General features: G+C 45.4%; 1 protein-coding gene across 2 annotated transcripts in view; it reads right to left on the bottom strand.

Annotated features, from left to right (window-relative positions):
* The window catches only part of ELAPOR1 (endosome-lysosome associated apoptosis and autophagy regulator 1), an 88,629-nt gene extending 75,562 nt beyond the window's left edge, over positions 1-13,067 (bottom strand). Inside the window, exons 1-2 of one of the 2 annotated variants that reach the window (XM_058439498.1) lie at positions 13,015-13,067; positions 12,671-12,879 (exon numbers count right to left, since the gene is read on the bottom strand). In XM_058439498.1, coding sequence (XP_058295481.1) covers positions 12,671-12,823 — 153 coding nt within the window. In that variant the 5' untranslated portion in view covers positions 12,824-12,879; positions 13,015-13,067. The other variant, XM_032155153.2, reaches the window with a different exon arrangement.
* Between the last annotated feature and the right edge of the window lie 77 nt (positions 13,068-13,144).

Genomic DNA, 13,144 nt, shown 5'->3' on the forward strand with positions numbered 1-13,144 from the left:
ATGCTTAAACTCACTCCTCAGAAAGGCCTGCTCTCACTTTCCCCATCTAAGTCTCCTTGAAATAATCTCTCATCATATCCTTCACTTTTCCTTCATAGCACTTAACGAAATGTATAACTGCAAGTCGATTGGAATGGTTATTTATGAGTATCAACTTGGCTTTTCAAGCCAAATGAGCTTCTCCCTGGGACCACCTAAGTGGGGAAATGTGAAAGAGAAGAGAGGAGGCTGGTGTAGTGTGGGAGAAGGGTGGAACATTTTACTCCTGGTTGGGTGGAGGGGAAGCAGCTGAGAAGGGATTTGGAAGATTAAGAATGATGTATGGGGATTTTAATTCTATTTCTGTGAATAAATTAAAACTTTTCCTCCTGGAAAAAAAGTCCTTAGTGAAGACTACATTGCTCATTAGTGTCATCTTGCTGTAGTGGTGGTGTTTTTTGCTTGGTGTGTGTGTTTTTATGTATGAAGATGAATTCTTATCACCCTAGGAAGTGCTAAACTGTGTATCCAGATTGTGCAGGGTTAAAAACAGACTGCTTGGACGGGCGTGGTGGTGCATGCCTGTAATCTCAGCTACTTGGGAGGCTGAGACATGAGAATTGCTTGAATGCTGCAGAGGTTGCAGCAAGCCCAGATCACACCACTGTACTCCAGCCTGCATGACAGAGCAAGACTCTGTCTTAAAATAAAATAAAATAAATACAATAAAAAAAAAAAAAAAGCCAGCTGTGGTGGCTCATGCCTGTAATCCTGGCACTTTGGGAGGCCAAGGCAGGCAGATCATGAGGTCAAGAGATCAAGACCATCGGCCGGGCGCGGTGGCTCAAGCCTGTAATCCCAGCACTTTGGGAGGCCGAGGCGGGCGGATCACGAGGTCAGGAGATCGAGACCATCCTGGCTAACACGGTGAAACCCCGTCTCTACTAAAAATACAAAAAAAAAAAACTTAGCCGGGCGTGTTGGCGGGCGCCTGTAGTCCCAGCTACTGGGGAGGCTGAGGCAGGAGAATGGCGTGAACCTGGGAGGCGGAGCTTGCAGTGAGCCGAGATCGCGCCACTGCACTCCAGCCTGGGGGACAGAGCGAGACTCCGTCTCAAAAAAAAAAAAAAGAGATCAAGACCATCCTGGCCAACATGGTGAAACCCCGTCTCTACTAAAAATACAACCAGGCATGGTGGCGCACGCCTGTAGTCCCAGCTGCTTGGGAGACTGAGGCAGGAGAATCACTTGAACCCGGGAGGCGGAGGTTGTAGTGAGCCGAGATTGTGCCACTGCACTCCAGCCTGGCGATGGAGCAAGACTCTGCCTAAAAAAAAAAAAAAAAAAAAACAGACTGCTTGGCCAGGCGTGGTGGTTCACACCTGTAATCCCAGCACTTTGAGAGGCCAAGGGGGGGGTGGATCACCTGAGGTCAGGAGTTCGAGACCAGCCTGGCCAACATCTAGAGAAATTCCATCTCTACTAAAAAAATACAAAAATTACCAGCTAGGCCAGGCGTGGTGGCTCACGCTTGTAATCCCAGCACTTTGGGAGGCCGAGGCGGGCGGATCACGAGGTCAGGAGATCGAGACCACAGTGAAACCCCGTCTCTACTAAAAATACAAAAAAATTAGCCAGGCGTGGTGGCGGGCGCCTGTAGTCCCAGCTACTCGGAGAGGCTGAGGCAGGAGAATGGCGTGAACCCGGGAGGCGGAGCTTACAGTGAGCCGAGATCGCACCACTGCACTCCAGCCTGGGTGACAGAGCGAGACTCCGTCTCAAAAAAAAAAAAAAAAAATTACCAGCTGGCTCACATCTGTACTCCCAGCACTTTGGGAGGCCGAGGTGGGTGGATCACTTGAGATCAGGAGTTCAAGTCCAGCCTGGCCAAAATGGTATAGCGCCATCTCTACTAAAAATACAAAAATTAGCCAGGCATGTTGGTGGGCACCTGTAATCCCAGCTACTTGGGAGGCTGAGGCAGGAAAATCACTTGAACCTGGGAGGTGGAGGTTGCAGTGAGCCGAGATCGCACCACTGCACTCCAGCCTGGGCAACAGAGCAAGATTCTGTCTCTCTCTCAAAAAAAAAAGAGAGACCACACACAAGGAATCAAAAGTGGGAGAGTGAGGAGCCAGAAAATCTCCCTCAATTGAAGTAATAACCCTTAGAAATGCTCTGAGGTCACTTGGGAGCTCCAGTAGGGTCCTTTTGAAAACAGGTGGGATTCCTCAGTTATGGACCAAGAATGAAGTATGTATGTGTATTGCCTATTAATTTATGAAAGTTTTAAACGATTGATAGCATTGCCAAGGGTGTGAGAAAAGGTGACGGTGTGCAAGGTTAAAGAGAAGTAAAAATTGATGCAATTTCTCCAAAAGATAAATTGAGAAACAGGGAACAATATGAAATATATATGCCCTTGGTCAAAGAATCCTCATTTCTAAGAACATAATTTAAGGAGTTAACTGAAAGACAGTTGAGCAAATGTTTACAACTATATATGCAAAAGTGTTCTCTTCAGTATTGTTTATACTAATAGAAATTGGTTGGTTATCTGAATTGGTTAGTTATATAAATTATATTATATACAGCCTACAGAACTCTATGCAGCCTTAAAAATAATAAAGTAGCTAGATGTGGTGGCACAAGCCTGCAGTCCTAGCTACTTGGGAGGCTAAGGCAGGAGGATACCTTGAGCCCAAGAGTTCAAGGTTATACTGCACCATGATGACACCTGTAATAGTCACTGCTCTCCAGCCTGGGCAACATAGTGAGACTCCATCTCTTAAAGAGAAAAATGATGATGTAGACCTATATTTATTAACATGTAGCAATGCCTCCTGCAATATTATTGCATGAAAAAAGTAGGTTATGAAAGAGCATGTGTGGAATAATCACACTTATGGATAATTATATATTTATGGCCAGACATGGTGGCTCACACCTGTAATCCCAGCACGTTGGAAGGCTGAGAGGGTAGATCACCTGAGGTCAGGGATTTGAGACTAGCCTGGGCAACATGGTGAAACCCTGTCTCTACTAAAAATACAAAAATTAGCTGGGCGTGGTGGCCCATGCCTGTAGTCCCAGCTACTTGGGAGGCTGAGGCAGGAGAATCGCTTGAACCCAGGAGGTGAAGGTTGCAGTGGGCCAAGATCATGCCATTGCACTCCAGCCTGGGCGACAAGAGAAAAACTCTATTTCAAAAAAAGTATATATTTATAGCCATACATACCGAAGTCTAGAAAGTCTATAAGTATGGAGAGAAAGCTGGAAAGATAAAATGAAATGTTTACAATGAGTTTAACCAATTATGAAATTCTGGGTAAGTTTCGTGGTCTTTTTTGCATTCTGTATTTCTTGAATTGTTAGAATAAGAGAGTATAATTGTTGCAAAAACAGTAAGATTATTTTAAAATAGTATTCAATAAGCCAAAAGGGAATAGAGAAATTTAAAGTTCATCTCATTCAAATCAACACTTTGTATGCTTTTCCTTGAGTATACAATTTGATTACTGTGCTGTAGTTTTCCTGCTACATTCCTAAAGCAGTGATCTATACCAACAGATATGGTGATTAAAAATGTTCATATGTCATCTTTATAGAAAGATGCTGAAAGTATATAAAATATCTTGTGGCATACTGTAAAGTAGGTGTCTTTGTAATAATCTCTCATATCCTTTACTTTTCTTTCCTAGTACTTAGCCAAATTTATAACTATAGGTCCATTGGAGTGGTTGGTTATTTGTATCAACTCTGCTTTTCCTAGTGGTATGCTTCAAAAATGGCAACAAATTCTTCCCATCCCCATATGTATGCCCCTGTATAATGACTTTGCAGGGGCTCCCAACAGCCTGTCAATGTCAGACCTCTGGGTGAAGCATTTTAGGTAATCTGGCTTGCAGTCAACCTACCAGCTGACCAGTCACACAAGGGAGCCCAGCATAGATCAGCCACGCTGCCCTAGACCAGTCAAACTACAGGATTGTGGGCTAAACAAGGGGTCCTGTTTAAGACAATAAGCCTCAGGGTGGATTGTTATACAGCAAAAGCTAACTAATACAGATCCTCCTACCTTTTTTGTGAGACAGGGTCTTACTCTGGTGCCATCATGGCTCACTGCAACCTCAACTTCCTGGGTTCAAACGGTCCTCCTACCTCAGCCTCCCAAGTAGCTGGGACCACGGGGGCACACCATCACCCCCAGCTAATTTTTGTATTTTTAGTAGAGATGGGGTTTCACCATGTTGCCCAGGCTGGTCTCAAACCCCTGAGCTCAAGTGATCTGCCTACCTTGGCCTCCCAAAGTGCTAGGATTACAGGTGTCAGCCACTGCACCCAGTCTCTTTTTTTTTTTTAAAGAGAGAGTCCCACTGTGTTGCCCATACTGGAGAGTAGTGGCTTGATCACGGCTCACTGTAATCTTTAACTCATGGGTTCAAGCGAACCTCCCACCTCAGCCTCCCTAGTGTCTGGGTCTACAGGCGTGGGCCACCACACATAGCTAATTTTTAAAACTGTTTTGTAAAGTTGGGGTCTTGCTATGTTGCCCAGGCTGGTCTTGAACTCCTGGGCTCAGGCAATCTGCTGGCCATGGCCTCCCAAAGTACTGGGATTACCAGGACGAACCACTGCATCCTGCCTTTTTTTTTTAATGGAAAGGTTATCTGAAGCTGGGCACAGTGGCTCACGCCTGTAATCCCAGCACTTTGAGAGGCAGAGGCAGGCGGATCACTTGAGGTTGGGAGTTCAACACCAGCCTGGCCAACATGGCAGGGTGTGGTGGTGCACGCCTGTAATCCCAGCTACTCGGGAGGATGAGGCATGGGAATCGCTTGAACCTGACAGGCACAGGCTGCAGGGAGCTGAGATTGCATCGCTGTACTCTGGCCTGAATGACAGAGCAAGACTCTGTCTCAAAAAAAAAAAAAAAAAGCCAGCTGTGGTGGCTCATGCCTGTAATCCCAGCACTTTGGGAGGCCAAAGTGGGTGGATCACAAGGTCAGGAGTTTGAGACCAGCCTAGCCAATATGGTGTAACCCTGTCTCTACCAAAAATACAAAAATGAGCTGGGCATGGTGGCGGGTGCCTGTAATCCCAGCTACTCAGGAGGCTGAGGCAGGAGAATCGCTTGAACCCGGGAAGCAGAGGTTGCAGTGAGCTGAGATCATGCCACTGCACTCCATCCTGGGTGACAGAGAGAGACTCTGTCTCGAAAAAAAAAAAAAAAAAAGTAATACACAGGCAAAGAAGACCTCCATTATTGGGCCATTGGAGTATGAAAGATCCATATTTGCAGAAATTGTCTAAATTTCACAGGGCTGGATAGTTCTTGGTAATGTTCTTTTCTCAGAGTTTAGTCCCTCCAGTGTCTAAGGCAGCATTAACCCCTCTTTTCAGGATTCTTCCTGAATGTAAAAGGAAACTCTAAAATGTGACTGAGGCAGGAGAATCCTTTGAGGCCAGGAGTTCAAGGCTGTTATTTCCATATTCCCTTTTGGCCTATTGAATACTATTTGAAAATAACCTTATTGCTTTTATAACAATGATACTTTCTTATTGTAATAATTCAAAAGCTAAGCACAGTGGCTCACGCACTTTGGGAGGCTGGGTGGGGGGGGGGATCACCCGAGGTCAAGAGTTCAAGACCAACGTAGCCAACATAGTGAAACACCATTTCTACTAAAAATACAAAAATTAGCCGGGAGTGATGGCAGACGCCTGTAATCCCAGCTACTTGGGAGGCTGAGGCAGGAGAATCCCTTGAACCCGGGAGGTGGAGGTCGCAGTGAGTCGAGATCACGCCACTGGACTCCAGCCTGGACAACAAGAAGGAAACTCCATCTCAAAAAAAAATTGAAAAAAAATTCAAGAAATACAGAATGCAAAAAGGGACACAAAAAATACCAAAAATTTCAAAATTTTGTAAACTGTACCAAATCTGGACACGAAGAGTTATTTTTGCCCACAGGGCACTTCCCTGAAAGACGTTACAATAGCTAAGGCTCCTCTCAGATAGAATAGACAGCAGTAGATATCTCCTATTGAGTGACATTTCTGTTTTATCCTACGATGGTACTTACCTTGACACCTTAAGATGCTACTAATTTCCAGAAGCCTAGCCCTAGAAGTTGCTTTCACCTAGACTCTATTTAGTGAGTGATCTGAATGAGAATTCATCTATCCAGTTTCCAAAATAGAAGAAAACTCATCCTACCTGCGACACGTCAGATTACAAAACTGAAAACTGAAGAAAGCTGTAAAAGTGTAGGTAAACATGAACCCCAAGAGCTCTGAAGAAATGGCATTACTTGTGAAGGGAGAGTGTCCCCACAGTTAAGCCCTAACTTAGTATGTCTGGGGCTAAAGTGACTGCCTAGTCTGTTTGGTCTGCTATGACAAAATACCATAGACTAGGTAATTTATAAATAATGGATATTGATTGCTCACAGCTCTGGAGGCTGGGAAGTCCAAGATCAAGGCACCAGCAGATTAGGTGTCTGATGAGGGCCCATTCCTCAGAGATAGTGCTGTCTATGTGTCCTCACATAGTGGAGGGGGCAAAAAGTTACCTCAGGCCTCTTGTATTTATTTTATTTTATTTTAAGACAGAGTCTTGCTCTGTCACGCAGGCTGGAGTACAGTGGCATGATCCTGGCTTGCTGCAACCTCTGCCTCCCGGGTTCAAGCAATTCTCGTGTCTCAGCCTCCCAAGTAGCTGGGATTACAGGCATGCACCACCACACCAGCTAGGTTTTGTATTTTTTGTAGAGACAGGGTTTCAACATGTTGGCCAGGCTGGTCTTGAACTCCTGGCCTCAAGTGATCAGCCTGCCTCGGCCTCCCAAAATGCTGGGATTACAGGCATGAGCCATGGTGCCCAGCCCCTCAGCTCTCTTTTATAAGTGCACTAATCCCATAGGATATAATCACCTCCCAAAGGCCCCACCTCTTAATACCATTGCATTGAGGATTAGGTGTCAATGTATGAATTTGGAGGGGACACAAACATCAGATCATAGTGGTGACTAAGGTCCTTAATAGAATCCCAATCTCTGGAGTCACTGAAGAATAAATTATGATTAATTCCCTCACTTCAGAAAACAATGTGGCATTCTCCTGTAAAGATGAATCTGTACACACCCCACAACCCAGCACCCCACTTCTAGGTTTATACCTTCAAGAAACATGTACCTGCACACCAGAAGACAGGTTCAACAATGTCCATAGCAGCATTGTTTGAAATAGCAAAACAATGGAAACCCAAATGTCTATTAACAGGAAAACTAATTTTTAAATTGTGGAATATTCACCAAAGGAGTATTTTACAACACCGAAAATGCACAAAATATAGTAACATACAATAACATAGATGAGTTTAGAAGCTTAGTGTTGAGTTAGAAAAGCAAATGTTATAACTCTATATACAATGCAATATATTTTTATAAAGGTCAAAAACAGATCTAAATAAGATTGTTTAGAGAGACATACATGTGAAAAAAAAAAAAAAGCAGGCTGAGTGCAGTGGCTCACACCTGTAATTCCAGCAATTTGGGAGGCCGGGGCAGGCAGATCACTAGAGCTCATGAGTTTGAGACCAGCCTGGGCAACATGGAGAAACCCTGCCTCTCCAAAACTACAAAAATTAGCCGGGCATGGTGGTGCATACCTGTAATCCCAGCTGGGGTGGGAGGATGGCTTCAGCCTGGGAGGGGGAGGTTGCAGTGAGCTGAGTTGGCACCACCGCATTCCAGCCTTCACAGTAGAGCCAGATCTTGTCTCAAAAAAAAAAAAAAAAAAAATTTAGGCCAGGCGTGGTGGCTCACTCCTGTAATCCCAGCACTTTGGGAGGCCGAGGCGGGTGGATCGCCTGAGGTCAGGAGTTAGAGACCAGCCTGGCCAACGTGGTGAAATCCCATCTCTAATAAAAATACAAAATTAGCTGGGCATGGTGGCGGGCGCTTGTAATCCCAGCTACTTGGGAGGCTAAGGCAGGAGAATTGCTTGAACCCGGCAGGCGGAGGTTGCAGTGAGTGGAGATCACAGCATTGTGCTTCAGCCTGGGCATCAGAGCGAGACTCCGTCTCAAAAAAAAAAAAAAAAAAAAAGAAGAAGAAGAAGCAAATACAGGAGGAAATAGAAAAGCCTAGACACTGACTGTGCTCGTGAAGTGAAGTAGCATGCCAAAGGCTCAGGACTTTCTCCCCTGACTACAGGGGCTGATCCCAGGGACATCAGAACTAAGAACAGGGAACACTCTGCTCCCTAAAGCTGTTCTTTCTGCATTTTGGATAGTAACTCTTACCATTCTCCCACTCTAAAATCCTGACAAAAATCCTTGACCCGCCCGTCACCATCACCCTACACCATCAATCAGTTGCCAAATCCTCTAACCTCTACCGTCAGCATGTTTTTCACACGGACGCCTTTCCATGTATTCCACTGCCCCCATCCCAGTGCAGTCGCTTTATTAAACTCCTCCTTGACTTCAGTAATATCTTCGGTATTGGTCTCCTTGCCTCATCTCTGCTCTCATCTGTTGGCCCACCTCAACCATGCTTACTTTATATTCATGCTAATCCACTCTGCTTAGGCTGCTATCTCTGCCAGAAATCCTTCAGGGATTCTCCACTTAGTTTAGAATTTTTCAAAATTTTTCAACCTTATCAACTTTGTAGCTCACACTATTGCACATTTCAGCCAGCTGGTCTGCTTGCAAGTCCCAGGATCATTTGCATTTTCCACATGTGGACCTTTCGTCAAGCTCCTCCCTCTATCTAGAAAACACCCTTCCTCCATCTCTGCCTACCGAAATGCTACTGATTATCACAGAAGCAGGTCAAGTGCCAACTGTTTGAATTAATTTTCTTTCTTTCTTTTTTTTTTTTTTGAGACGGAGTTTCATTCTTGTGGTCCAGGCTGGAGTACAATGGCGCAATCTCAGTTCACTGCAACCTCTGCCTCCCAGGTTCAAGCGATTCTCCTGCCTCAGTCTCCCAAGTAGCTGGGATTACAGGCATGCACTACCACGCCTGACTAATTTTGTATTTTTAGTAGAGACAGGGTTTCAGTGTTGGCCAGGCTGGTTTTGAACTCCCAACCTCAGATGATCTACCTGCCTCGGCCTCCCAAAGTGCTGGGATTACAGGTGTGAGCCACTGTGCCCTGCCCTGAATTAGTTTTCTTCTTTCTTTTCCTATCATCCTCTATATTGCCACTCCTGCATTGTTTACCACATGTTAATTTTATGTCGTCATTTATATGTCATTATCTGTGTACTTAACTGTTCTTCCTACCAACGTTTATTAAGCACCTACGATGTACCAAGGGTATGCACTAGGCACTTTGCATGTGTTATTTTATTTAATTTAATTCCTACAACAGCCCTATGAGATAGGTATTACCATCCCCATTTCACAGATCAGGAATTTGATGCTGACAGAAGTTAATTAATTTCTCAAAGTAGCATCCTTACTAAATGGCATCACTCATTCAACAAATTTTATTCCAATCCATGTCTGCTAGATTCCTAACCCATGGGCTTTTCAATATAGACTGGGGAACCCCTTTGGGGGCAATTAGCCCTGGAGCCTCAGGATAAGGTAGAGCGTGTTAAAGGCAGCTTTCTGCTCCTCTTTGGTTTGATTTGCTTCACTGTGCCATGGGAAACGCTCCTTTGGCTCGCAGTCAGCACTTAGCCTGGGCTAAAGAAATGATTCATGAAAACAAATATCATACAGGATGTTTAGTTCCATTTGTGACCCTGATTATTATAAAACTGTGAGAGGAATGCCAAGCCCCAGCACATGTCCAGCAGTCTAGAACTCCCACTTCTCTGCCACCTCAGTTTAGGCCTCAAGCTAAACCTCTCTGTTTCCTGATTACATCCGGAGGGATGCCTCAGCTTTCACGAACAAGGCTGGAACAATATTGTTGTCATTAGGGTCAGCCTTGGCCTGATAAGGGTCCCTGCCATCAACATCCAACATCAGCTCACGAGAAATTCATATGAAGATTAAGAACAGAGAAGAGTGGCCGGGTACAGTGACTCATACCTGTAGTCCCAGAACTTTGGGAGGCCGAGGCGGGTGGATCACCTGAGGTCAGGAGTTCAAGACCAGCCTGGCCAACATGGTGAAACCCCATCTCCACTAAAAATATAAAAATTAGCCGGGTGTGGTTGCACACGCCTGTAATCCCAGCTACTTGGGAAGCTGAGGCAGGAGAATTGCTTGAGCCTGGGAGGTGGAAGCTGCAGCGAGCCGAGATCATGCCACTGCACTCCAGCCTGGCCTTGCCAACAGAGCCAGACTCTGTCTCACCAAAAAAAAAAGAACAGAGAAGAGCTGGTCTACCTTGAATTGGTTTTTCACCATTTGGGGTTGGAAGCCCCCAAACTTGTTTGATCAGTTCATATTGCCAAATGAATACTACAATAACTGGTTTATTCTCTCCCTGATTGTTTTGGAGTTGAGGGTGTTCAATGGCCACTGTTTGCTCAAGGAGAATGTAAACAGGACTTGCTGACGCCTGTGGCAAATGGGCATGCCTCCTAAGCCATTTCCAATCTGGCATGGGGTGTGGATCTAATGGGAAAGAAGCTGAACAGGGAAGGAGGGTGGGTAACTCTTTTTTGTGTTTCCAATGTATTTTCTATTTCAATACTCAAAGCAATCCTTTCTGAGGTAGGTGTTATTTTGATACCCATTCTACAAATCCAAAAACCATGTGGTAAGTAACAGGACTGAAACTCTGGTAGGTTGAGCTCCATAGCTTTCCACTACCCTAAGCTTACACTTTGTGGCAAGACCTTTTGCTTAGGCAAATATTGTTATTCAAACAGGACCAAAGGCAAAATTCGTACACAAGTTCAAGTTCTCAAGTATCAATATTCTTCCCTTCCTCCAAACCAAGATAATAGAAGTGCTTAATATCTGAAATGTCTCATATTTTCCATTGTTGACAAAGATCTCAACAAGAATTGGTAGTTAAACTGTATGATTCTTACCTTCCACTCAGGAAACTCCCTTGTTTGATTCTTAGGAAAGTGGGCTTTCTTGGTCTCATTATTTTGGTTAGTTAGACCACATGCCATCAGGGCCGGTGAGCCAGAGTCACTGATAAGATCATACTGTTCCCTGCGATCTCTAAAACAGGTCATAATGCGGCTGGGTGGAAATGTAGATGGCCCAGGGCAGATTGTCATTGGGGCTAATAAAGGTTATCAAAAGTCCCATTCACCGGGGTCACTTATGTCATATTCATGAATCTTCAAAATCGACTATCTTTATTCACACAAAAATCCTCCCCCCCACACCTGACTTCTTTATGACCTGCTGTGCTGTAGACACAGAACATCTTTATAAGAATTTATCTCCATATGGGATGGAGTTGTTGCCAATCAGTTCACACTAACAATTTATAAAAAATATTCTGGGCTGGGCGCAGTGGCTCATTCTTATAATCCCAGCACTTTGGGAGGCCGAGGTGGGAGGTCGCTTGAGCCCAGGAGTTAGAGACTGGCCGGGGCAGTATATTGAAACCTCGTTTCTATTTTAAAACATGTATTTCTTAAAGTAAAAAAAAAATACATCTATCTATCTATATATATATTCTAACCTCTCAAAACCTTAGCCAAGTTTGATATTTGGGATTATTTTTACAGAGCTAGATGCTTGACTTTTTATGAAGTCCTTCACATTTCACAGAAACAACAGAACTTTTATTTTGCCTTCCGCAACGTAGTTCTTGTAAATATCTTATTGTTGCCTCTGCCATATGGTTTCTAAAAAAGTTGCTCAGAGCACAACCAAATATCGTTATTTCAGTAATATAGAAATGACTTAGTTTTATTGCTGCCAGTGCCCTTTTGCGTTCCTCCAAGATGACTTTTCAAAAGCTATTTTTGGTTATAAGAGATTGACTATCTATTGTCTGAATTCTGCTTCCAACATATTGGAAATACCTTGAAAAAGACTTTGACATATGTTAAGTCAGAGAAGGAGACTAGAGGTTGGCAGAACACAAGATATTGAAGAACTCAAAATCTGCAAAAAGGTGAGTCGTGTACTGTCAGGTACACTAAACATAGTACGCTGCGGGGAGGCCAAGCTATAAGGAGGAGCCACATTTTACGGTCTGCACTAACCGATGTTTAATAAACAAGGAACTAGAGAGCTGGAATCCTATCATCCCTCTCGCACGTCTCCCACCTTCATACTCCGTTTTGTGTAGTCATGATAAAACCACTTCGCTCCGGTACTTTTTTCTGGCCTTCCTAACTCCTTTCCTCTCCCACTACTCTCCTTTCCTCTTCCTATTTTGTTTCTCTGTGCATAATCTTTTGTTGTCAACCACTTTTAAGGTGAGTTCATCCTAACTGGAAAACAACTCGTCTTCCTCCCTCATTCTGAGTTCAGGTACCCAGGTAGCTCCCCTTCTTGGGGCTGGGACCTTTCTCGCTGAGCTCAGCATCCCAATCTCTGAGGATGATCTATCTGTGAGTCCTCCAATGTGCTGGCCTCCTCATGACGCCAGACTGGCTCCTCTTCCCTCCCCCCACGCCTCATCCCCAAAGAAATCTAAACTCCGTGGCGTCTGAAACTCTCTGAGCCTGGGTCCCCAAGGTCTCCGCCTGGATCCAAGACTTTTGTGACCAAAGCGGGGTCGGGTAGAGGGGCGGCAGTACCTCTTTGCAGGCGTGAAGCTCCGGTCCCGTTCCCTGGGTCACCTGGAAGGCGGTCCCAGCCCAGAGCAGCAGCCGCAACAGCCGGGGTATGCGCCTCTCAGTTCTTCCCCTGCCTCTGGAGGAGAGATGGTGGCTGTGCCCAGGCTCAGCCATAGCGTTGTCCTGAGTGAACGGCAGTAGCGGCTCAGGTGCTGCGGCTGCTGCTTCTGCTGGCAGAAGGCGGAAAAAAAGGGGAGGGAGGTACACAGGGGGAGGATGCAAGGGGCCAGGCTCGCTCCAGTCACCTCCCTGCAGCTACGCCAACACCGCCCATCCTTCCTCCTCCCTCCGTCCTTTCCTCCTACCCACGTCGCCTTGACAACCGCCTCCTCTCTGGCTCCGCGCGGGTGGGGTAGGGACCACGCGCGCCTCTGCCGCTCACCTGCAGGTCGCCATGGCAGCCGCCGCCGCTGGTGCGCGCGGCGTGGGCGCGTG

The sequence above is a fragment of the Hylobates moloch genome, unplaced genomic scaffold, assembly GCF_009828535.3.
Source record: "Hylobates moloch isolate HMO894 unplaced genomic scaffold, HMol_V3 SCAFFOLD_5, whole genome shotgun sequence".
Taxonomy (NCBI): Eukaryota; Metazoa; Chordata; class Mammalia; order Primates; family Hylobatidae; genus Hylobates; species Hylobates moloch.